Raw genomic sequence first — 25,677 nt, forward strand, 5'->3', positions numbered from 1 at the left:
AAATGAAGAGATGTCAACCAAAACACCAGGAAAAAAAATTGTGGAGCTCCATAAGTGTGGCTCAATTTTGAATACATTTTGGTGCCATTTGCAATTAAGAAATACAGATAGTTTCTCTCTTTACTCTTAAAGTTAACAAATATGTTTTTTATATTTATCAATCTAAAAAAATAAACATTTAGTCGGATTTGATGTTACAATTAAAAAAGTATTTGTGTTTTTATCTGACGAGTTTGTAAATATCGGGTTTCAACTGTATATTTGATGATGTTGGTGTTTGGCTTGATTGTCAGCACAGAGAGAGAGAGAGAGAGGAACAGAGATGGAACAAGAGCAGGTGACACAGACCTGTTAGTCAAATGGTTGTTTAACAAAAGTATCACCGTATCATAGGTACTCATGTATCTCGTACCTAGTGTTTCTTTTTAGGTTTGTTATTTTTCAAATTCTATATTTATTACGTTTTGCAGGCTTGTTTGCACAACAAGTTCAAATAATTATATAAACTTTTCTCAATCTAAATAGTGGACTTTGGTAGAATTAAAAAATAAGTGTAGTGCAGGTCTATGATGATATTTAGTGCTACTATCATCTAGTTTTGATTCTGATTCTTTCAGTCATTTCTAACCCCCCCCCACCCCGCCCCCCACCCCCAAATTCCACATGCGTACTACCCATTAGGGCTAAGCCCCGGGTGTATCAAATGTCTGCCTTCGCCTCTGGCTGATACAATCATTTTGAAGGAAATAAGTAATGCACGCAACTGCCGTGGCCTGTGTAAACGTTCAATGTGGAATACTCCATTGGTGAAGAAATAGCATATTAAAGCGCATTCAGAGTTTGCTGAACCACACTTTGACAACCCTGCGCGCAGCTGCTTAAAGCTGTAGCGTCCAGATTACTTACGTAGTCAGCTACTTCCATGCAACTGATATAAGATGCGTTAAGCTGAACACAGCTTCAACCGTCTGTTTGTTGAAAAATAGTAAGGGACCGCATTTTCTTGTTAGTAACTGTAATGGCGTTGTAACGATAGGAGTAGTAATTAGTTAGATTACCCGTTACTGAAAAAAGTAACAGCGTTACTGATGGCAACTAACACCGTTATTCCCATCACTGCTTATAATGTGTGATATATTTTAAATTCTTTCAAGTGGAAAAAGTGCTGCAGCTAGTACTAAGTGCATATTCAAATACAAAGACAAATGCAGTCAAAACCTCTAACACAGTCCTGAGGAGTGCCATCAGATCTCAGTTCCCTGTTAAAAAGAGAACTGCTTGTGTCAATATATTTTCACACAGTTCAGAGCTACTACACACAACTACAGAGACTCTCGCAAAGCACTGATCACCTCAGAGACTTAAAGACCCAAATAAACCTCCAATACAGATAAAAATCATGGATGCAGTCTATGCGAGTACGGATGAAGTATTAGCTTGTCGCAGAAAGTCTAAAAGGGAGCATCAAACTGTGGAAGACATTTATGTGAATCATGAAGTGATCCAAACCATACAACGTAAAACAACTGGACCTTCACCCCCAGGTAAAAACCACAAACCTATCTATAGGTATTACAATTACATGTTGCTAAAGTTTTGTGCACAAAACTAAACTAAAAATAAAACTGAGAATTCTATACAAACTGTCTGAAGAAAGTATACATATGCATGCATACATACGTACGTGTACATGTTCATAACATTATGGAATTTAATTAAATTTTTTAACAATATAAATCACAAAAATGTAACATTTTCTGTAAATTCTGTGAATCTCGGGCAGCTCGACTTGCGGGAAGTGCTTCCAGCTGCACGTCAGGTAGCTGGAGTCGAGTGATGTAACCGATGCATGCAGTGGCGGTCCTAGCCTGTTTGGCGCCCTGGGCGAACACCCCCCCCCCCCCCCCCCCCACACACACACACACAAAACATATTAAGTATTGTACATTAACATAAAACTGTTATACACACACACATATGAAGAGAGAGAGAGAGAGAGTATGCATTGTATGCAAATGGCTACCAAACAGCCATCATAATTCGTCATACAATGAGAACAGGACAAATCAAAAATTGACACTGACTAATTAATATTAGAATCTGTAACATAATGTATTGTTTAAGAGTTTAGTCTGTTACTGTTACTATTTTTACCATTTCTTTTTGGAGCAACTGTAATCCACATTATTTCCTTAGGGATTAATAAAGTATTCTGATTCTGATTGTTTCAGGATGACCTGCCATTATCCACTGACACATCTGCTTACCTGTATCTTTTGCTCCTTTCTCCTCCACTTCTTTTCTCTTTTTTCTAAACTGAGCACCTGATGGCTTTGAACTTTTCTTGTCCATCTTCCATAGTTTTTAATTTTGCACTCCAGTATGAACACCCATCCCTCAAACCGAGGATCACCACAACATAACCTAACAGACCTACACCTTAGTTCACAGAATTACTTTGTCTAGGGTGCATTTCTGAGATTTCACACAACCCAGGATTCAAATCATGAATACATAATGGGCTTGGATTTACATCATTATAAATGAAATGTGCTCTATTTGGAAGCAGCCACCCCCCTCCCCTTTCGACGGGTTGTGTGTGAAACTTTAAACCCTCAAACTGTAAATTATAAATTTTAAATTGTTATTGATCCCTTTACCCCTGGTCCTAAAGTGTATATTTATTTTCTTACTCTTCTTATATTTATTGTTTGTTTACTTGCACTGCTGTAACTGGAGCCTCGTCGTCTCGTCTCTCTATATACTGGACTGTAGCAGAGATGACAATAAAGTTTACTTTGACTTCAGCAGTAAGCAGGCGCACCGAGGGCTCTCGCGCTCACTTTTCACGTATAGAATTTTGAAAAAACATCGGTGCAAATTATAAGTCTGTATCATAATGTCTGGTGTATTCGTGTTTGTTGGTTTGTTTTTATTTTGTTTTATTTTGCGAGTTGGTTATTAGATGCTGCTCCAGCCGGTCAAAGAATTTTTGCGACACCACGAAACAAACGATAGCATAAAATGAAACAATAGACGTTTTTATATCGTCATCTGATATATATCGTTATATCAAACAGCCCTATGAGGATATAAACATATTTTATTATTAGACATATAACAAATATTTACTTCTACCTGTAGGTTCTGAAGATGTAAAGAAGAGTTACTGGAGAGCTGCTGTGATTCTTCTGGGTCTGCTGTGTCTTTTCCTCCTGACTGGACTCATAGCTGTGGATTTTCTATGTGAGTACAACAGAAATGTAATTAGCATGCTAAAATCCTCACAGGTGATGTATTTATTTTATGATGATGTGTCCAACAGTCACCCAAGGCAAATCTCAGTGGAAAATGGAGACAGTGATACTACACAAGCTTGCTGACAACGTGACCAGCGAGAGAAACCAGTTACAGACCAGTTTCAACAATCTGGTTAAAGAGAGAGACCAGCTCCAGAAAAGATTGGAAGACATGACCACAAGCAGAGACAATCTTCAGAGAAAGCTTCAATGTAATTATATCTTAATGCTTGATGGTAAATGGCGTGTATTTGTATGGCACTTTACTAGTCCCTAAGGACCCCAAAGCGCTTTACACATTCAGTCATCCACCCATTCACACACTGGTGATGGCAAGCTACATTGTAGTCACAGCCACCCTGGCGCGCACTGACAGAGGCGAGGCTGCCGGATACTGGCGCCACCGGTCCCTCTGACCACCACCAGTAGGTAACGGGTGAAGTGTCTTGCCCAAGGACACATTGACTGAGACTGTCGGAGCCGGGGCTCGAACCAGCAACCTTCCGATTACAAGACAAACTGCCAACTCTTGAGCCACGATCGTGCATTTATCTCTAACAACATTTTTGTCTCTTTAACACTTTAACAAATGTAGCTTTTTAAAAAGCATGGTGAGGCAGGAATCCTGGGTTTGTGTGGTGTGTGTGGAGTTTGCATGTTCTCCCTATGTTTGCATTGTTTCACTCATTCTCTAGTGGGTTAGGATCATTCAAAATTCCCCATAGGAGTAAATGTAGTTGAAAATGGTTGTCTGTCTGTGTGTTAGCCCTGTGTCAGACTGCCAATCTCCCTCTGAACACATGCCAACCCCCCCGCGGCCGAGGTAAGGATAAGTGCTATAGAATGGATGGACAGATCTTGAGAAAGGCCTTTGAAAAGTAAAGTTGTAAATGTAATGTCAATTTGATCTAAGTCTAATGTGAGTGAAAATATCAACATTCTATATGTTCACATTTAGACAGTTTCTAATAGCTTTTTGATTGTTAAAACCTGCATAGACAAAAAAAAAAAGATGTTTAACTGACTTCTTAGCTCCAATTATATCTGCAGCCTTCTTCAGTTCTCACACGGCTGAATATAGATGTGGTGATGCTTGTAACACCATCAAGACTTCAAAACAAGAAGAGGACAAAAGAGAATGTCATCAAGTTTTTTGTCATCATTTTTATGTCATCAAGTACATTAACAAAATTATAATATCTTGTTACTAAAAACCAAAGACTGACTGACCTGTTGAGATTAACCCTTATAATTTTATCTGTATTTCAGCTACTGGAATAGTGGGGAACCAAATGGTGACAGAAATGAAAACTGTGGAGAGATAAAAACTTACAACTCAGAAAACAGCTTGAATGATGCACCATGTTCCAGTGCAAAATTCTGGATATGTGAGAAGAGAGTTTCTCCATAATTTAACATCCACGCCCAACAAATACTGCAGAACACAGAGCCATGAGATCAACTTCTGAAATGAAGCTGAACAGAAAGCAGTGGACACTTACAGCGAGTAAAATAAGTCACCAATTTTCTGAGTAAATATATTTCTAAAGGTATAATTAACATAAAATTCTTGCCATGTCAGTAACAACCCATCCAGTCCATACAAGTCATTATTACAAGCATGTATAATAATGAAAAATGACACGGAAAAAGTATTGAACACATGAAAAAGGTGCAAAAAGGCATGGAGAGCTGTGACACCAGCTGAACTGTATTAGTAATAAGAAAGCAATTCTGTCACTTAGGCAAATTACTATCAGCTGGTTCAGTCTCAACTGATGGGCTATAAAAAGCTGTGTCATTACTGAGGTTTTGCTTAACAAACATCTCATGATGGGTAAAACCAATGTGGTCTCTTGAGACTGTTGCAACACATATTGATAACAGAAGAATTTCTAAACTACTGAAGGTTCCAGTGAGCACTGTTGGGGTAAAAAAAGAAGTTGAAAGAACATCATTATACCATAAATCGATCAAGACCTGACGATCCCAAAAAGATTTTAGACAGAGAAGTGAAAACGATTATTAAAAGAGATGTTCAAGGCCAAGGACCCCTTGCAGAAAGCTACAGAAATTAGCTGATACATTCATTTCAAAGGAAATAAGTAAAGCACACAACTGTCATGGCCTGTGTAAACGTTCAATGTGGAATACTCCATTGGTGAAGAAATAGCATATTAAAGCGCATTCAGAGTTTGCTGAACCACACTTTGACAACCCTGTGAAATACTGTTAGAATATAGTCTGGCCAGATGAGACTAATACATAGCATGTTTGAAGGTCAAAAGTCATATCACCCAATAAACACCACACAAATAATGAAGTTTGGAGGTGGGTTCATCATAATGTTGGGTTATTTTATTTTTCAACATTCAGCACTGGCATCTTTCATATAATTGAAAGGAGGATGAATGTAAAAATGTACTGTCGCGAAATCGATCAATGTAGAGCAGTGTCACAACCCACGGAGGCCCCAGAAAAGTGCAATCAAACGGTGAGTTTATTAACAGTCAGGAGAAAACATCAGCATATGTCTTCTGACAAAAATACATATGGAGAACACTTATAAAGCAGCGGGGGAGCTGCAGCTCTGAGTGCGAATGTACAGCAACCGTGTAGGGATTAATAAAAACTTATCAAAATGCCACTGGGTCTGCCGTGTATGTTTACAAAGACATTAGTTACAGTGAATGGTACATCTTGTACATCTTTAATGGCTATAAACAGACATAGAACTTCTCTTTTCTATAACACCTTCCATACAAAGTAATAAACTTCAAGCCCTCAGGGTCTCTGGGGCAAATTATTGACTCTGGTCATCTGTTACCAAGTAGACTAAAATACAGTTAGAAGCTAAATGAGTTAAGGCCTCAGGCCTGACACATTCCTAGATTATATGTGTTATTGTAAGCATGTATTGCAGTTATCCTTTATGCTCTAGTCTCTAACACAATAGATTGTGAAGACGTCGCGCTTCACAAAGCTTAAGACCCTCTGTAGACTAAGCAACAACTCTTAATGAGCACAAATACTATGCAATGTGTATGAAATACTTCTGACTGTACTTGTAAAAAAAGTTAACATAATGGAAGGATCCTCAAATGAACATCTTCAATAAACAACTTTAATGCAATATCAATACTGTGAGAAATATTATTAGATGAAATAATGCTGTAAAGAATGTTATCAATGCGATTATAATGATGCAGATTATATGGCAGCAATAAAAGAATTTCTGTATCTCCACAGTACCAAGTTTTTCTTGGTAAACATCTGCTGCCATCTACCAGGATGATGAAAATGAAACGAGGGTGGATGTTTCAGAAAGACAATGATCCCAAAAACAAAGTTAAAGAAACTCTTAGCTGAAAGACAATGGAGCTGCTAGAACGGCCCAGCCAATCGCCTGACCTGAATCGAGCTGAAAATCTATGGAAAGAAGCAAAGCTCAGAGTTCACAGAAGGAGCTATAGAACCTTCAGGAGTTGAAGATAGTTTGTGTGAAAGACTGAGCCAAAATCACACCCAAGCAATGCAAGTAGGCATCGTAATTAAAGCAATCATCGCAGACAAAGGCTTTTGTATGAAGTATTAAATACATTTGAGTAAGCATGTTTAATACTTTCCCCCTGTGTTATTTCTCACTTTTAAACATAACCTAATCTATGCATATCTATTGTTTGATTTCTTTACATCTGTGGATTGAATGGGTTGTTACCGACATCTGATGGAAATTTCATGGCGGTTGCACACCTACAAATACATTTACCTAGATGTGTGTAATACTTATCCTTATATCCAGGATCTTTAACCAGCAGGGGATCTGCTTTAATGTGACTTGTTATTACACTAGATTGTAAGCTATATTTGATTTAAAAATTACACATTTAAAAAGGAGAATGCTTAATTAATCGATGCTGTGCTTAAACAAGCACAACATTGCTCAATATCCTCATAACAGTTTTTTCACTACCCTCACATACATGTCTGCCACCCATGACTTACTTATGTATGCTGATTCAAATTCTGATTACCCCAGTTCCTCTTTTGCCTCTCGGAACAAGTGACAGTTTTTTGTCTAGTAGCAAAAAAACTGACTAAATACAGGGAGTGCAGAATTATTAGGCAAGTTGTATTTTTGAGGAATAATTTTATTATTGAACAACAACCATGTTCTCAATGAACCCAAAAAACTCAACCACAACCACAGCCTCCCAGACACTGTTCAGAGAGGTGTACTGTTTTCCCTCCTTGTAAATCTCACATTTGATGATGGACCACAGGTTCTCAATGGGGTTCAGATCAGGTGAACAAGGTGGCCATGTCATTAGTTTTTCTTCTTTTATACCCTTTCTTGCCAGCCACGCTGTGGAGTACTTGGACGCGTGTGATGGAGCATTGTCCTGCATGACAATCATGTTTTTCTTGAAGGATGCAGACTTCTTCCTGTACCACTGCTTGAAGAAGGTGTCTTCCAGAAACTGGCAGTAGGACTGGGAGTTGAGCTTGACTCCATCCTCAACCCGAAAAGGCCCCACAAGCTCATCTTTGATGATACCAGCCCAAACCGGTACTCCACCTCCACCTTGCTGGCGTCTGAGTCGGACTGGAGCTCTCTGCCCTTTACCAATCCAGCCACGGGCCCATCCATCTGGCCCATCAAGACTCACTCTCATTTCATCAGTCCATAAAACCTTAGAAATATCAGTCTTGAGATATTTCTTGGCCCAGTCTTGACGTTTCAGCTTGTGTGTCTTGTTCAGTGGTGGTCGTCTTTCAGCCTTTCTTACCTTGGCCATGTCTCTGAGTATTGCACACCTTGTGCTTTTGGGCACTCCAGTGATGTTGCAGCTCTGAAATATGGCCAAACTGGTGGCAAGTGGCATCTTGGCAGCTGCACGCTTGACTTTTCTCAGTTCATGGGCAGTTATTTTGCGCCTTGGTTTTTCCACACGCTTCTTGCGACCCTGTTGACTATTTTGAATGAAACGCTTGATTGTTCGATGATCACGCTTCAGAAGCTTTGCAATTTTGAGACTGCTGCATCCCTCTGCAAGATATCTCACTATTTTTGACTTTTCTGAGCCCGTCAAGGCCTTCTTTTGACCCATTTTGCCAAAGGAAAGGACGTTGCCTAATAATTATGCACACCTGATATAGGGTGTTGATGTCATTAGACCACACCCCTTCTCATTACAGAGATGCACATCACCTAATATGCTTAATTGGTAGTAGGCTTTCGAGCCTATACAGCTTGGAGTAAGACAACATGCATGAAAAGGATGATGTGGACAAAATACTCATTTGCCTAATAATTCTGCACTCCCTGTATGTGCTGTCATTTAACATGAAGTTTTATTTGATATTCTTTTCACTTACGATGTATGTATTGTTAAATAAGTTAAAGCAATTTGTTTTGTTGTTCATGCTAAAGGATATTTCACCTTGCAGTCTGAGGGGGCCTGTGATCAGACTATTGATCTGCTGTGCTGTGTTTTTATTGTATAAACAGCTTTGCTATCCAAAAGGTTATGTTATTTGTTTAGGTAACAATAATTAAATAAATAAACCAACTAATAAATAACTTGTTTGTCAAAAAAAGACTTCTGTGCCACTTTTCCTAACTTGGAAGCTGAGAGATGGCCTATTTCTGACAAGGAGACAATCCTCAGCACTTTACATAAATGATACATCCTCAATTTAATTCAATTTTATTTATATAGCACCAAATCACAATGAATGTCACAATAAAGGGAAGACAATTTGATTAACTGAAGATTAACTGGCAGCAATGACCACTCGTAATGATCTTCATATATCCATGTTGAATAAAGTGTAAATACCGAGGCTGAATGCCTTTGTACAAGCAGCACACTGTCTAGGAAAGTCAGTGTTGAAAAATTCAAGCAGTCAGACTGTCTCACACTAATCAGAGTGCTCCTTACGTCGCACAGCATGGGCAATTTGCAATTATTCTCCAACTAATTAAAAGAATTACGCAAATGTTAAATGGGATAGTTAATCTGAGGTTTTGAATGTGACATCATACGCATGTTGCTTAAGGATGTGATAAGCAGTAGTACACTAATATGTACTTTACATAGAAACTATCACGACTTTTCCCCCTTCGCAATGCTTATATTCTGCTCTGCTTCTGGGTGCAGCAATCATCAAGGACAGAAAGAGCATCTTTTTTAAAAATCACTGTAGTGATGTGAAAATGAAGCCATGAGCTAGTACTGAACCACTTCATCAATTGTATTGAAAATAGGTTCGTCAAAGCTTTGTTTCAGTGACATCTAGTGGCGAATTAGGAGAGAACAAAATAATGTCTTAATAATCATGTGCTGAGTGCAATGAAGGTTTGTGGGAATGATATAAATACAACTTTGGAAAGACTGATTGGCTGGTCAGTTGGAAGAAGTTGTATGTTACCAGCGGGATAGGAGGGACTAACATGAAGTTAAAACAGTGAAAGAGGAGTCAAGATGGCAGTTTTCAAAGGTTTATTTCCTGCTAGTTTTAAAGTTCTGGTCCAGACTGACATTTTGGACTTTCGTTTTGGATAACAGTCAAAAACAGAGGTAGTCACAGGAAGAGTAAAACTAGTATTCTCCATGGTAGGACAGTCTTTAGTATGAGCAACACCAAATAATTGTGAAGAGGAATAAGACAGTCTGAGGAAGGCGTCTTTGGTGGCTTAATGACTGCACCTCTGCTAATGGGATTGCTGATGGCTGCCCCACCAACAGTCATTTTGTTACTGTGTTTTGACAGGAGTATTCTCAGTCTTAGATATTTCATAATCGTGAACATTCTTTTCATAGCTGAGCCCATAAACCAGCAAATCAGGATCTGTTTGCATGGCCTCCATAGAGAAAATGTGACCAGCAAAAAATAGTCACCCACCTCACGCTGTTGTAAGCCATGGTGGTGATGTGGATGGTTGTGGAGGCACCCCCCCCCCCACACACACACAACACACATCAAAGTAACAGAGCTCTACTCAAAAGCAGGCAACAAACAATACTACTAACTCAAACAAACTGACCTACCTAAACAAGACAAAGGGGAAACTTAAATAGTGGTCAAGACCCAAATTGCAGTTCTCCATATGGGCTTGCTCCATCCCTTTTCCACCTCTTAGCTTATCCAACAAGGGACTGGGAGCAGATTCCATTGAGGTAACTCAGAAAACAAAGAAAGACTAAATCATAGACATAACAGTGTAAACTAAAATTTGTGCACTTATTTTAGAATACAGTATTATGTGATTTTATAAGTAAATTAGTTCTAAACCAAAACCAATTCTTTATTACCCAGTAAATTAATTTACATATTTAAAGAAAGACAAATATGTAAGTGTAGTGTTATTGTACATCTTTAATGTAACACTGATGTTTAGTTGATATTACCACTGTATCTGGCTGTAATTGCAGCCGTCACAGCTGCTGTTAGCTGCTGTAATTTAAAATTAGCCGGCATTACTGAAACCTTCTTTTAAGTGGATCAAGCAATGTTGTACTTGGTCACTTAGTGACTTTCATACAATGTGAGAATATAATCAAATTGTTTATCAGAAGGAAAGCATGATTTTTTTCCAGCCAAAAATTTCCTGCTATAATGTTAGCTTATCACCCGCAGAGGTTTTTCTTATTTAGCAGGCTTGTTTTCAGCTGTCTTGAGACAAAAAGGTGTCTAATCTTCTGATAATAAGTCATTGTCACAATATCGGGAATAAATAAGCATGCATATGCAGTTATTTGTATGTTAGTTTCCTGACTTCGGTTAAGGTGAAAAGGTTAATATTTTATCTAGATGCCAGTTAGGTTGTTAGGACGTCTTCTCAGATGGTAAGAGATAGAAATTATCCTTCACATCTGGAGTCTTAAGGTGCAGACACAAATTAAAATTTGCCCCTACAGTAAACAAATGCCCACAAATTTTATTCTTCTCCTCATTTGGAATACAATGTATTTGGCTGGTCTCTAGCCAAAAGTGCAATTAAATAGAAAGGTGGTGCACACTTCAGCTAGTGTATTCAAGATGGTGGGGAAACATGGTGGTTTCCACTGGTAGCCATATGTAGTTTTAAAGGGTTAATTCTAAGTTTATGAGAGTGCATCAGTTTCATTTTTCTGTTAAATAAACTAAAAAAAGAGAGAGCGATACATCCAACTTAGTTCACTAAATCAATTACAAAAATGATAATGGCTGCTTATTGGTGGTGGGTTCACCTAAAGAATGAAGTATATGTCCATCTCTCTGACCTGTCTGTAATGTAAAATATAAATTTTGCATCAAAAGTAGTCTGTGCTGTGAGAAGAAGTTACAAAATTAAATTATTTAATTATATATATATATATATATTAGGGGTGCAACGATGCACAAAATTCACGGTTCGGTTCGATACTTTGGTGTCACAGTTCGATATTTTTTCGATACAAAAAAATGTTCATGCTTTTTTAATTTGTCATTTATTAAAATTATAAATATATATTTTAACTCAAACGTACAGTTTTTAAATTTAATGTTGCTGAAACAACAAGGGGATAAAATAATAATTCTATCTGATTGGGAAAACACTCATCTTTGGAAAAGAGAGTTTATTACAGAGAAATGGCTCTTTCCAAAATAAAAGCTATACTATACGCTTCTTCCAGGGTATACTCTCAGCAGCATATTAAATATATCAGGTCCCCATAAGGAGAATCATGTGCTAACGGCTGTCTAAATGACTCGGGTAAAGTTTGTAGCATGCGTGCTTGTTGTTTTTGTCTGCTTCCACTTATCTTTGCACTAGGATGATGTCGGCGTAAATGTGCAGTCATATTCATTTTGTTCCCACTAGTGCTGTCAGCGTTAATCTGAAATGACGTTAACGCCACAACATGGTAAATCTCCGTTAACGAGCTACCACGGATCGCCCCGTGCATGGGGCTGGACGACGTCAACACGTTAACAAGCTAACTGCGCTAACACAGTAGTTCCCACCCATGTAATTGAGCATTGCGTGGCACATTCGACATACTGTTTTACTTTTGTCCATGACGTGCTTACCTTCAGGGTCATACTTCACATGAAGACCAAGATAGTTCCAAAGGCCAGATCTGAATGAGGGTGGGGGAGGTTCAATTTGCCATGTTGCAACGAGCTTAGCTCCTGTCTTGCTAGCTTGCGCTGCGCTCAGTGGATCTGCGCTCGACAGTGCAGCCTAGGCGGAGTAGTCGAACGCAGATCCACTGAGCTTGCAACACAGACAGCATAGTCAGAAGAAAAGTTGATCAAATAAATTAAAAATTTTGTATTGTTCGATACATATGCGTACCGAACCGAAAGCACTGTATCGAACGGTTCAGTATCGATACGAGCATCGTTGCACCCCTAATATATATATATGGGATTTCCAGTGGTGGCTAACCAACCGGACATAGTCAAACAGTAGTGATAGATGTAGTGGTTCCCAATGTCAGCAACATCAGGAAGAAGGAACACGAGAAGCTCGAGAAATACCAAGGGAGCACCAGGTGTGGTGACCAAACTAGGCGAGTGGCTCCAGCAGATCCCAGGAACAACATCGGAGATCTCTGTCCAGAAGAGCGCAGTCCTAGGAACAGCTAAGATACTGCGCAGGACCCTCAAGCTCCCAGGTCAAGGACCCGAGCTTGAAGGATAGACCGCCAGCAGGGGCGAGCGGGAGAGGAAGTGTATATATAGACAAAAAGTGTTCTTACCGTGCCAGCATGTGTGCAAATGAACTCCCATGCAGTGGTCATTTCTACTGTTCTACTTGTACTCCAAGTATGACATACAGTAATTGGTTTCAGTTGAGTGTTGTCTGTGTATTCAAAGGCAAAGACAAATGCAGTCATAACCCAACAACAGTCCTGAGGTGTGCCAGGATTCAGGGAAATGAAAGCAGCATTTCATTCCTCTAGCTCTCAGTTTCCTGTTAAATAAAGAATTGCTTGTGCCAGTGGATTTTTACACAGTTCACACGCTCACAAAATGCTGATCGCCTCAGATACATAAGGACCCAACTGAGCCAGCAATACCAGTAAAATCATGGATCAAGCCTATATGGGCATGGAAGAAATATCAGGCAGCAACATAAAGTTGAGAAGGCTGGTAGAAACTTCAGAAGACAATTATATCGATGATGAAGTGAGTCAAACTGTGCAATGTGAAACGACTGGACTTGGACTCCCAGGTAATAAACAAAAACAAGTAAACATATTAGATTTAGATACTGCATTGATATGTGATGATGAATTATTGTGCAGAAATAAAACAAAAAGTAAAACTAATACCGGGTAGATGTAGGGTCCGGTTTGCTGCAAAGTTACTGTAGTTTTGGATGTTTTGTTTTTAATTTTAAAGATTTATATTTTAAGGTATTTTTTTAATCTGTATTTGATTGTGCTGAAATGACTAGTTGACAGGTGACCCTTGGCCCATAATTTTGATTAAATTGTAATTTTTGTTTTTAATTCAGGACAGGCTCAAACACATTCAGCGTGTGTTTATTTCAGTTCAGTTTTAATAGTTTAATAAACCAAAAATCTTTGGTTTTTATTAGTTTCAGTGTTAGTTTTAATTTATACTGTGGTGTGTGGTTGTCGGATTCTAAGTTCAAAAGAGAAAATGATACAATAAAATACTGTGCGACAATCACAGTATTTGTGTCACAGTCATAATCACACAGAAACAAGTTTGCTTCTTTGTGGTCAGATGTTGATTTCAAGAGCAGAAGTTCACATGTTACTTTGTAGAGAAAATAGTATTTTATGTTATGATAAACTATATGAGGATATAAATATTCTTCACCTTTAGCATTGTAACAAATATAAACTTCTACCTGCAGAGTCTGAATTTGTAAAGAAGAGTTACTGCAGAGCTGCTGTGATTCTTCTGGGTCTGCTGTGTCTTTTCCTCCTGATTGGATTCATAACTGTGGTTTTTCTCTGTGAGTACAAGAAATATGTAATTAGCATGCTAAAATCCTCACAGGCAATGTTTTTATTTGATATTGGCATGTCCTACAGTCACCCAAGGCAAATCTCCTGGTGAAATGGACACAGTGTTGCTACACAGTCTTTACAACAACTTGACCAGCGAGAGAAACCAATTACTGACCAGTTACAACAAGCTGACAACCGAACGAGAACAGTTACTGACCAGTTACAACAACTTGAAAACTGAAAAGGACCAATTGCTGACCAGTTACAACAACCTGACAACCGAACGAGAACAGTTACTGACCAGTTACAACAACTTGAAAACTGAAAAGGAACAATTGCTGACCAGTTACAACAACCTGACAAACGAACGAGAACAGTTACTGACCAGTTACGACAACTTGAAAACTGAAAAGGACCAATTGCAGACCAGTTACAACAACCTGACAATCGAACGAGAACAGTTACTGACCAGTTACAACAACTTGAAAACTGAAAAGGACCAATTGCTGACCAGTTACAACAACCTGACAACCGAACGAGAACAGTTACTGACCAGTTACAACAACTTGAAAACTGAAAAGGACCAATTGCTGACCAGTTACAACAACTTGAAAACTGAAAAGGACCAATTGCTGACCAGTTACAACAACTTGAAAACTGAAAAGGACCAATTGCAGACCAGTTACAACAACCTGACAATCGAACGAGAACAGTTACTGACCAGTTACAACAACTTGAAAACTGAAAAGGACCAATTGCTGACCAGTTACAACAACCTGACAACCGAACGAGAACAGTTACTGACCAGTTACAACAACTTGAAAACTGAAAAGGACCAATTGCTGACCAGTTACAACAACTTGAAAACTGAAAAGGACCAATTGCTGACCAGTTACAACAACAAAGTTAAAGAGAGAGACCATGACCAAAAATAGAGACAATCTTCAGAGAAAACTTCAGGGTAATTATTTGTTTCCATTTTATCTCGTACAGAAATTTTTGCTTCTACATTTGAAGTTAACACAAGTACATGACGGTGTTGCTGTTGGTTTTTTCTCATTTAATGCATTATTGAATCACAGCGTTAACGATACTGGTTAAGACTTGAAAAGTGAAATTCAGTGTCCCTTCCATCATATTAACATCTGGACAGTTCCATACTATTAAAAAAGAAAGCCTCAGTAAAACCTAGAATTAAATGTAAATTAAGCTTAATGTGAATATATGAATACTTCATATGTTCTAAGTCTATTTAGATATAGTTCATACTGGTGCTTTAATCCATGTAGAGAAGGAAAAAAGATTCTCTTCATTTTTATCTTCAACTTCAACCAGTATGTCTCAGCTGTTTTTTTATTTCCATATTTAGTTGTGAAAGACACCTAACCAATGACAGAAATTTTAATACTGCAGTTCACAGTGTGTGTTATGTTAGAAATTACTAAAGCACCATGAAGCCTTCTAACTGAGAAGTGGACTTTGGACAAAACCTCGAGTTTCTCCTTATTTTCAGTGGTCAGTAACAGTTGCTGACTCAAGCAAAATCCTTAGATAAAATATATATTTCCCACACACTCCTTCTGAATGCACAAAAATGAGGCATTTCTTTTCATGTTCTTTTAAAACACAAAACCAAAAAAAAACTTTTTTATTTGATGTAAACTAGACATATTGTGCAACAATAGGACAGTGTTTTTTTTTCTTTCATGTGTTAAAGCTTTGTGAATTTGTACAACTGACACTTGTGTAACAAATATGTGATGCTAATTATGAGATATTAGCCTTAAAGATAAGATCCTAACAAAGCCCAAATTATTATTCTGTTTTTCTTAAACAGATTGCCAAGGAAACTGGGTGGCCTTCAGTGATAGTTTGTACCAAGTGTCTTCGGAGAAGAAATCCTGGGAAGAAAGCAGACAAGACTGTCTTCAAAAAGGTGCACACCTGATGATTATCAACAGGCGAGAGGAACAGGTGTGTGTGTGCAAACATAAATTAATGTACTATGTTCAGAATAAAACACTGAATGAAATCAGAGAATGCACTGACACATCACTTTAAGTTCTGTATATTTACACTTACTTGTCTTTCAACTAGAATTTTGTGAACCAGTTCAAGAAGTCTTTGTGGATTGGACTGACTGACTCAGAGACAGACGGAAGATGGAAATGGGTGGATGGGACTCGCATGACCACAAGGTTGAAATAAAAATTAAATTCCTCTCTTGTCCATAAAGTCTTCTTATATCATCAAGTACATTAACTAACTTAATTTAATTCATATCTTGTTACTAAAAACAAAAGACTGACTGATCTGTTGAGTTTAACTCTTATAATTTTATCTGTATTTCAGCTACTGGAATAGTGGTGAACCAAATGGTGGCAGAACGGAAAACTGTGGACAGATAAAGGTTTACGACTCGCAAAACAGCTGGAATGATGAAACATGTTCCAATAAACACTTCTGGATATGTGAGAAGAGAGTTTCTCCATAACTTAACATCCATGCCCAACAAATAGTGCAGAAAACAGAGCCATGAGATCAACTCCTGAAATGAAGCTGAACAGAAAACAGTGGCCACTTAGGCTACGTCCACACATACACGGGTATTTTTGAAAACACAGCTTTTTCTATGCGTTTGGGCCTTTTGTCCACTGAAAACTGAGATTTTTTTAAAACTCCTGCCAGGGTGGAGATTTTCGAAAAATTCAGTTTTTGCGTTTACATGTGGACGAGCAAAATGGAGATCTAGCCACGCAACGTCAAAGGTGTGCACCTTTTTTAACATCAGATCTGCAGTTTTTACATGCTTACATATACACACGCAGTTGCTGCCCCTCCACTTGGAAAGACAGAGTGAACTTTGGACGTGGCTTTTACATTCAACACAGACACTCTCACAACCTAAGTGTAATATTAAGGAATAATTCCACCTCACTGTCTGTCCACACATAGGACTCATTTCTGCTTCTATGCGCCATCTTTGTTTACGCTTACCCTCTCAGGCATCTAGACTTCTGATTGGTCAACATTTCGACACAGCATTATATCATAGAGATATTTTATAAAAATGCATGTGTGGAAGATGATTCTTTTTTTTTAAACGAAAATGGAAAATCTCCACTTACAAAAATACCCATGTACGTGTGGACATAGTCTTAGATGGAAACAAGTTTAAAGGGTTTTTGCTTTGCTTTCTAAATCAAGAATGTCTTTTGTTACTATATCCAGGATCTTTAATCAGCCGGCGATCTGCTTTGGTGTGACTGGTCATGACAATTTTAAGACGTGTTAGATTAAAAAACTTGCTCAACAATCCCATGCTCAAAAATTCTCATCTTATAGAAAAATATTCTGTTATCATAAACTTTCCATCTGTATTTACAATTTAATCATTAAAATGTTGACAATTTGGACTTGTTTTACTCCACCTGACTCATTTATTGAGGAAAGACTGAAGATTTGGGAAAAAATCCTCTCAGTGTGCTGTGCAAAAATGCAAAATCCAACCCAAGTTTTCGCTCTCATGTATTCATTTCTAATATTGTCCATCCTAGTCCTAGTGAAAGTCTTAACATATACAGCTCTGCCTCCCATGTTTTTGTTAGTGCACAAACCATAACCTGAACCATACATCACAGTAGGCCTGCTGCCATCTTGTAAACCTTCCCTTTCACGTTTCCTGCTATTCTTCTGTCCCAAATCCCACCTGACACTGATCTCCACTCACTCTCCAGTGCACTCTGAATTGTTAAACCCAGGTATTTAAACTCATCTATCTTTACTACCTCTACTCTTTCTATCCTCACTCATTCTGTCTTACTTTCATTCCTCTTCTCTCTAGATTATGGCTCCACCTCTTAATAGTCTCTCCCACCTGGTCCTGCTCTCACTACAGATAAGTGTCATCTGCAAACATCATTGTTCACAGAGACTTCTGCCTGACCTGATTTGTCAACTTGTCCATCACAACCGCAAACAAGAAGGGGCTCAGAGTAAATCTCTGATGCCCTCCATGCCCACCTTTAACCCATCTGTCACTCCTATTCCACTTATGGATGCATAAGGAAATTACCACTAAAATTATAACAATGAACCTGAAATACAAGGAGACTTTCTGACACATATAGTTCTACAGTTCGGCACCCCGTCCACCAACTTTCCAGTCAGCTTCCAGCACACACTCACAATATAAAGGAAAAGTCTCATCAGGACAATCGCCATCACCTGTCCCTCCAACCTCGCTGGCACCGCCCCCTTGAGCTTACTGCACTACCCCTCCCCTGCAGCTGATCCAGGGACCACACCTCCGCCACAATACAATACAAACACTAGATTTGGCATGGACGGCAGGGTCATGTCCCCACCAATATCCAGCGATTATTGAATTGTCCCCACCAATAATTTGATCTCTTCGAGTAAAGAACAACAATCCCGATAATAAGAAAAAACGATCTGTCAGCGTCTCATTCACCCAGCGGAGCAGAAAGAGTTAAATTACGTTCTCTACTGGAGTCCTACGTCATGTGACAAATATGGCCAGTGTGATTGGCTGTGCCTTTCACGGAGCTCTGTTTAGTTTTAGCAACGGCAAGCCTGCGCTGCGAGGAGGAGAGGAAGACGGCAGCAAAGAGGAAGAACCTGGATATAAGAAAGTATTTTTCAAAGAAACCTGTAAGTCACTTAAACTCAAGTTCACTCATAAAATGTGTCGGTCATAATAACGTTACAGGCTATGCTAGGCTTTGGCCCACATCAGTCTAAAATTGTATGTAACCATGAATAACGTGTTTTGGAAACTAATTGCACAACAGGCAGCATTATTGGTTTTCTCAGTCTCAGAGCAGCATTTCTAATTTTGATTGAAACTGTCAGAGAAAACGGCAGCCTTGAGCAGGCCAGGATATTAGTTTACACAGGCTGTTAAAATTATATGTCTAATGTTAAAATGTTGGTGACACAATAATTTCATCCTAATGGCACTGACGTATTCATAGGGTTAATTGTTGAGACAATATATTGTAGCGGGTCAGGACTGTTCGGGGTTCTGTTTTTACAGTTATGTTTTGCTTATGTTACCATAGTGACGCCCTCTCGCTGCGACGGTGTGTCCTTCCGGGGTCAGAGGGCGCCCTGTGTGTTGTTGTTGTTGCTGTGCTGTTGCCGCGCTGAGCAGTTAGCTAGCGGCAGTGTTCTTCTGGCAGATGTAAATAAATGGCTGTGCTCCCTGGCTAAGAGGCGGGGAAGCCAGACCGAACGGAATTCTGTCTCCTCCTTGTCTGAGCTCGCCACATTGGTGTCAGAAGTGGGATAGCTCACCCTCACCGTAATGGAGAGAGACATTCAGAGGCTGGAGCAAGCTGTCGAGGAGAACATTCCCCGCTTGGGAAGCTGGCGATTGAACAGAGAGGATGTGAGTGGCCATGTAAGTCCCCCGACGGGTCCCGATGGCGCGAGTGCACCGCGGCGGCGGCCCGTCGCGACAGATGCTAGGGCAATGCTTCATGGGCTACCTCTGTCAACCCACACGCTGAGCCCCCAACCGCGAGCAGTTATGCCTACCACGCCAGTTAAGGTACCGAAATACAACGGGCTAACCCCGCTAGAGCCCTACCTCTCACAAGTGCAGCTGGCCGCCAGACATAGTGGCTGGAGCGAAGAGGAGACTGCTACACACCTAGCGCTAGCATTAGAGGGAGATGCACTGCAGATACTCTTTGACCTAGCCCCGGCAGAGCAGCATGAGCTCCAGGCCCTCACTGCGGCACTCGAGAGGCGATTCGGGCAGCGGCACTCCACTGATCAGAGCAGAGAGCGGCTGGCCAACTGGAGCCGTCGGCCGGGGGAGAGCCTGGACACCTTTGCAGCAGACGTGTTGCTGTATGCTCGTCGTGGCTACCCGGAGTTTCCAGCAGCAGCCCGTGAGGAGCTTAGCCTGCATGCTTTTCTGCGAGGACTTTTCCCAGAGTGACAACACGTCCGCCTGGCCATGCCTCAGACCCTCCGTGAGGCGCTCCTTGAGGCTGAAAGAGCCGAGCTGGTGCTCACCTTGCGACCTAACCAGCAGGTGCCCCCCCCCAAACTACCCCCAAATCAGAGCCGCAGACCGCGGCGGGGAGGGGGAGGTCGTCGAGATATCCCAGCTGCAACCCTCGGTGCCCCGGAGGCGTCCTTGCCGACCGACCAACCGCTGCTACCGGTGCGATGAGCCTGGCCTTGTGGCGCGCGACTGCCCAGCACCAGCCCCGAAGACCAGAACTATGCAGCCTCAGGGAAACGAGGAGGGAGCGGTGTAGCTAGGGGACCACTGCTCCAGCTTCCTGCCCCCCTCCAAGGATGATGCACAGTGGGGGCCGAGTTGGGCACCTCAAGGGACTCTACCTTAGCTGCTGTGTTGAGGACCAGCCATGCCAGGCCCTGGTGGACACGGGGTCTACCATTTCCCTGATACGACCTGGCATGCTCCCTGGAACATCCGGGCCACTGGTGAAGGGTTGGTTGACACCCAGCTGATGACAGTGACGGGGGAGAAAACTGTTATGCGGGGGAAGAAACCGTTGCGGATCCGAGTGAAGGATCTGGAGCTGGTGCACGACTTCTGGCTCGCCGACATTCAAGACCGGTGCATCATTGGCCTGGATCTGCTGAGCTGCTGGGGGGCCTGCGTCGACACCGCAAAGCTGGCTATCACTCTTGGCGCAGAGACTTTTGCCCTCCAGTGCGGCCAAAAGCAGGGAGCGGAGGGGACCAGACAAGACAGGCGTTGGGCAGCTGCCGCTCAGCACATTTCGGATGCCGATGGCTCCGGGTCATCTCCACTTGCCTCAGCCTCTCAGCCCGACAAACCTCCCTCGTCCGAGACCATCGAGGCTGTTGATGACCTTTGGCAGCGCAGCAGCGTAGACCTCAACGTCGACCAGCGCCAGCGGTTGAGGTGCCTCCTGGACGAGAATGTGGACATATTTACCATCAGTGACAAAGACTGTAGGCAGACGAGTCTGGTCCAGCACACCATCGGCACCGGCTCTGCTCAGCCCATCCGTCTGCGCCCACACCGGCTGCCCCTCTCAAAACGGCAGGTAGCGGAAGAGAAGATCCGTGAGATGGCTGCGGCTGGGGTGATCGAGCCGTCCAATAGCCCATGGGCAGCACCCGTGGTTCTGGTGGGGAAGAAGGATGGTAGCCCGAGGTTCTGCATGGACTTTCGCCATCTCAGTGAAGGACCAAGAAGGACTCGTACCCGCTTCCGCGGATCGACGAGACCCTAGATTACGTTACCGGCTCCAGTTGGTTCGGCTCCCTCAACCTACGCAGCGGTTACTGGCAGGTGGAGCTAGCCCCTGAAGCAAGGCCTAAGACTGCAATCACCATTGGACAGGGGCTGTGGCAGTTCAGGGTCATGCCATTTGGGCTCTGCAATGCGCCAGCGACGTTTGAGAGGCTGATGGAGAGGGTGCTCGTGGATATCCCTCGTAGCCGCTGCGTTGTGTACCTGGATGACCTGTTGGTGTACGGTGGCAACTTCGACAGTGCACTGTCTCACCAGAGCGAGGTCTTGAGTGCCATCCGACGAGCTGGGCTGCGGCTCAACCCCGCGAAATGCCGGCTGTTGGTGAGAGAGACCACGTTCTTGGGCCATGTGATCAGCGTTCGAGGTGTCGCCACTGACTCCGCAAAAGTGTCTGCGGTCTGGGACTGGCCGACTCCCTCGAACGTCCAAGAACTGCGGAGCTTCCTGGGCCTAGCCTCCTACTACCGTCGGCTCATCAAGGGGTTCGCGACGATGGCCAGCCCCCTCCACCGCCTGACTGACAAGGGACAGCTGTTTGGCTGGGGGGTGCCTGTGCTGCGGCTTTTGCACAGCTGAAGGAGGCCCTCACCAGAGCCCCAGTCCTGGCCTACCCCCACGCCCGGCAACCTTTCATTTTGGACACTGATGCTAGCAATGTAGGAGTCGGGGCGGTCCTTTCCCAGCAGGACGAGGCTGGAGAATGGGTGGTGGCGTACTTCAGTCGTGCCTTGGGGCGAGCCGAGAGGAACTACTGCGTGACCCGGCGGGAGCTGCTGGCCGTAGTGCTAGCGGTGTGGCACTTCCAGCCATATCTGCACGGCTGCCGGTTCCTCCTGCGCACTGACCATGCGTCTCTGACTTGGCTCCTGAACTTCAAACACCCAGAAGGGCAGGTGGCCCGCTGGCTGGAGGTCCTTCAGGGCTACGACTTCGAGATCCAGCATCGGGCAGGTTGACAGCATGGCAACGCTGATGCCCTCTCCAGACGGCCCTGCGTAGCCGTCGAGTGCCGCTACTGCCTGCGACAGGAGGAGCGGGCCCAGGAGGTGCTGGGGGTGGCTTCTGCTCAGGCCACAGCCGGTGGAGGGGGCTGGCTCCAATTGACAACGCATTAGCTGAAGCGGGAGCAGGAGGCCGACGCGACGTTGGTTCAGGTGGGGGCCTGGCTGGAGGCGGCCCAACGCCCCGCCTGGACGGGGGTGTCGGGACAGGAGCCCGGGGTGAAGGCCTACTACTCCCAGCACAACAATCTGGAGACCCATGACGGCCTCCTGTACCAGAGATGGCGGGCCCCCGGTCAGGGCAGAGACCTCCTGCAGCTGTTGGTGCCTCGGTCGCTGCGGTCACAGGTGCTTGAGCTGGTCCACGGCTCGGTGGGGGCAGGACACTATGGGAACGCCAAAACTCTCCACCGCCTCAGGGGATGGTTCTACTGGCTTGGCTGTCGACAGGATGTGGAACTTCATGTGCACTGCTGTGACACCTGCACGGCACAGAAGGGCCCAACTCAACGCTCTACTACCCCCCTTCAGCAGTACCTGGTGGGGGCCCCAATGGAAAGAGTGGGAGTGGACGTCCTAGGGCCTTTCCCCGTCACAGAGTCAGGGAACCAGTATGTGTTGGTGGCTATGGACTATTTCACGAAGTGGCCAGAGGCCTACGCGGTGCCGGACCAGAGCGCAACGACGACGGCCGAGAAGCTGGTGGAGGAGATGTTCACCCATTTTGGGGTCCCGGCTGAGCTCCACAGTGACCAGGGGCGTAACTTGGAATCGAAGGTCTTCGGGGAGATCTGCCGGCGGCTGGGGGTGGAGAAGACGAGAACCACACCGCTCCACCCGCAAAACGATGGCTTGGTTGAGCGCTTCAACCACACGCTGGCCACCCAGCTCGCCATTCTCACCAGCCGCCACCAGCGGGATTGGGACGGACATCTGCCCCTGGTCCTTTGGTCGTATCAGACTGCGGTTCAGGAGTCCAGCCAGTGCACACCTGCCGCTCTGCTGTTTGGACGGGAGCTCCGGACGCCTGTGGATCTGGTGTTCGGGTCCCCCCCCGAGCCGGAGATTGATGGTGGGCCAGAGATGGACTACTACAGGAGGCTGAGGGAGCGGCTGCAGGTGGTTCATGACTACACCCGCCAGGCCCAGGCCAGCGCCGGAGTACGACAGAAAAGAGCATACGACACCAAGTGCCGAGGGGGGGTTTTCATGCCAGGCGACAAGGTTTGGGTGTACTGCCCGGTCCGCAAGAGAGGAGTGTCCCCCAAACTGTGCAGTCACTGGCAAGGGCCGGCGGAGGTCGTGGAGCGGCTAACAGAAGTGGTCTACCGCCTGGGGCGCATGGTGGTGTTGCACCAGGACAGGCTCTCATCGTACCGACCACTTGCTCCGGCAGACGCCGGGGCAGGGGATGCTGGTGGCACCCCATGTTCTGACCCAAGTGACTTTTCCCCCGACGGTCAAGACCGGCTCAGAGAGTAATGGCGATACAAGATCACAGGTGGAATTGGATGATGACCTGGTGGTTCATGACTGTATTTGAAGCACATGTGTGACTGCATGTATTTGGAATGTCTCACTGAGCTCTGCCATGTTGTAGCTCAGACAGAGGTGAAGAGGCGAGGTCACGGGTGACTGACTGATGATTTGGTGCTATAGATTAACTAGTATTTATTATCATGACAATTGTTAGGCTGCTGATGTAAATTGTTTCATTAGTGTATATTTGACAAAGAATCTGAATTGACATGTCGCACTTTTTATATGGCACGAATCAATGTGTTATTTTATCAGGTGGCAATATGTCCTAGTGCAGTCAGAGGGGAAGAGCCAGGGCCAAACATGAGGTACATCAAGCACATAATAATAATTTTAATCTGAGGATAAAATGCATGTACTGAGGCTGGAAGAAGCTTCAGTGCTCTCAGAAGACTAAAAACATGGCTAAGGTCAACAATGACTCAAATGAGATTAAACAATGCTGCTGTATGTCTACCAGGAGAGACTAGACAGTATAGATGTAAAACCAATATGCCAGCAGTTTATCTCAGTTAACGAGAGGAGCAGGCATGTGTTTGGCCTCCTTCACATAGAGGACGTTGAGTTGTTGTGTGGGACACCAGTAGTCCATGTCTGTTGCTGTAACAGTAGTTCATGTTTAGAATAAAACATCCCAGCTCACTGACTTGATCGGGGCAGTAGTGCCTAAAATGTTGCATAATTTTGCCGAGAGATCTTTTACTTTGTGGTAATCTTAGATGAGTAGTTTTATGGACAAAACCCAGCAGGTCACTGAGTGTTCCCTTAGTGCTAATGTATAAGAAATGTTGGTGTAGTATAACTGAAGTAATGTTGTTAAGTCCTTAAAGTCATATTCTTTTATTGTCATGACTGTATTTGAAGCTATTTTTATGTTTGTATGATACCTGATTTATATGGAATATAGCTGAAGTAAACTAAAGCCTAAAATACTTTAGTCAGTCATTTGTTTAATAGTAATTTAACATTATATAATTCACATATAAAACTATGAATTGTAATTTTAAATGGTTTAAAAGCATGTAGAATAGCATATGTAGGCAAGTATATTTCTCCTTTTTTATCAAGAAGCAAAGACAAAAAGGACAAAAATAAGAAACATGGCAGGGTTCAGTGGTTGAATCATTCATCCCCACCAATGCCAAATCTACGCCCTTGGTTCAGGGGCTCGTCCTCGGCTTGTCTCCCTCCCGGACAAATGTTGATGAAAGCTGACGCCCCTCTTGGCTGGTGAAAGGTTGAGCGTTGATGGCTTTTCCATCGGGCCCTCTGACCACCACCAGTAGGCAACGGGTGAAGTGTCTTGCCCAAGGACACAATGACCAAGACTGTCCAAGCCGGGGCTCGAACCAGCAACCTTCCGATTACAAGGCGAACTCCCAACTCTTGAGCCACGATCGCCCATGAAAGTTAGTAAAGTTAGTCGATGATGAAAGTTAGTCTATTAGACTCCACTCCCCAGATTTCACTCCATGAGAGTTTCCTCTTTTCAACACTCTCCCAATTCATCCAGCGACCCTGCTTGACCAGCGCTACAGCTCCAGCATGTCTGGCTGTTTCCTCCTGTCGTCGCATCTCCTCCACCA

General features: G+C 43.0%; 1 protein-coding gene across 1 annotated transcript; it reads left to right on the plus strand.

The window, feature by feature from the left end:
* Positions 1-1,259: 1,259 nt before the first annotated feature.
* Positions 1,260-16,783, plus strand: LOC120729224 (CD209 antigen-like protein C). The gene is made up of 6 exons (XM_040024767.1): positions 1,260-1,544; positions 3,145-3,246; positions 3,326-3,511; positions 16,098-16,234; positions 16,358-16,458; positions 16,613-16,783. The coding sequence occupies exons 1-6, from the start codon at positions 1,400-1,402 to the stop codon at positions 16,752-16,754; spliced, it is 813 nt and encodes a 270-aa protein (XP_039880701.1). The 5' UTR covers positions 1,260-1,399; the 3' UTR covers positions 16,755-16,783.
* The last annotated feature ends 8,894 nt before the right edge of the window (positions 16,784-25,677 follow it).

This window comes from Simochromis diagramma, unplaced genomic scaffold, assembly GCF_900408965.1.
Source record: "Simochromis diagramma unplaced genomic scaffold, fSimDia1.1 OVJJ01000302.1, whole genome shotgun sequence".
Classification (NCBI taxonomy): domain Eukaryota; kingdom Metazoa; phylum Chordata; class Actinopteri; order Cichliformes; family Cichlidae; genus Simochromis; species Simochromis diagramma.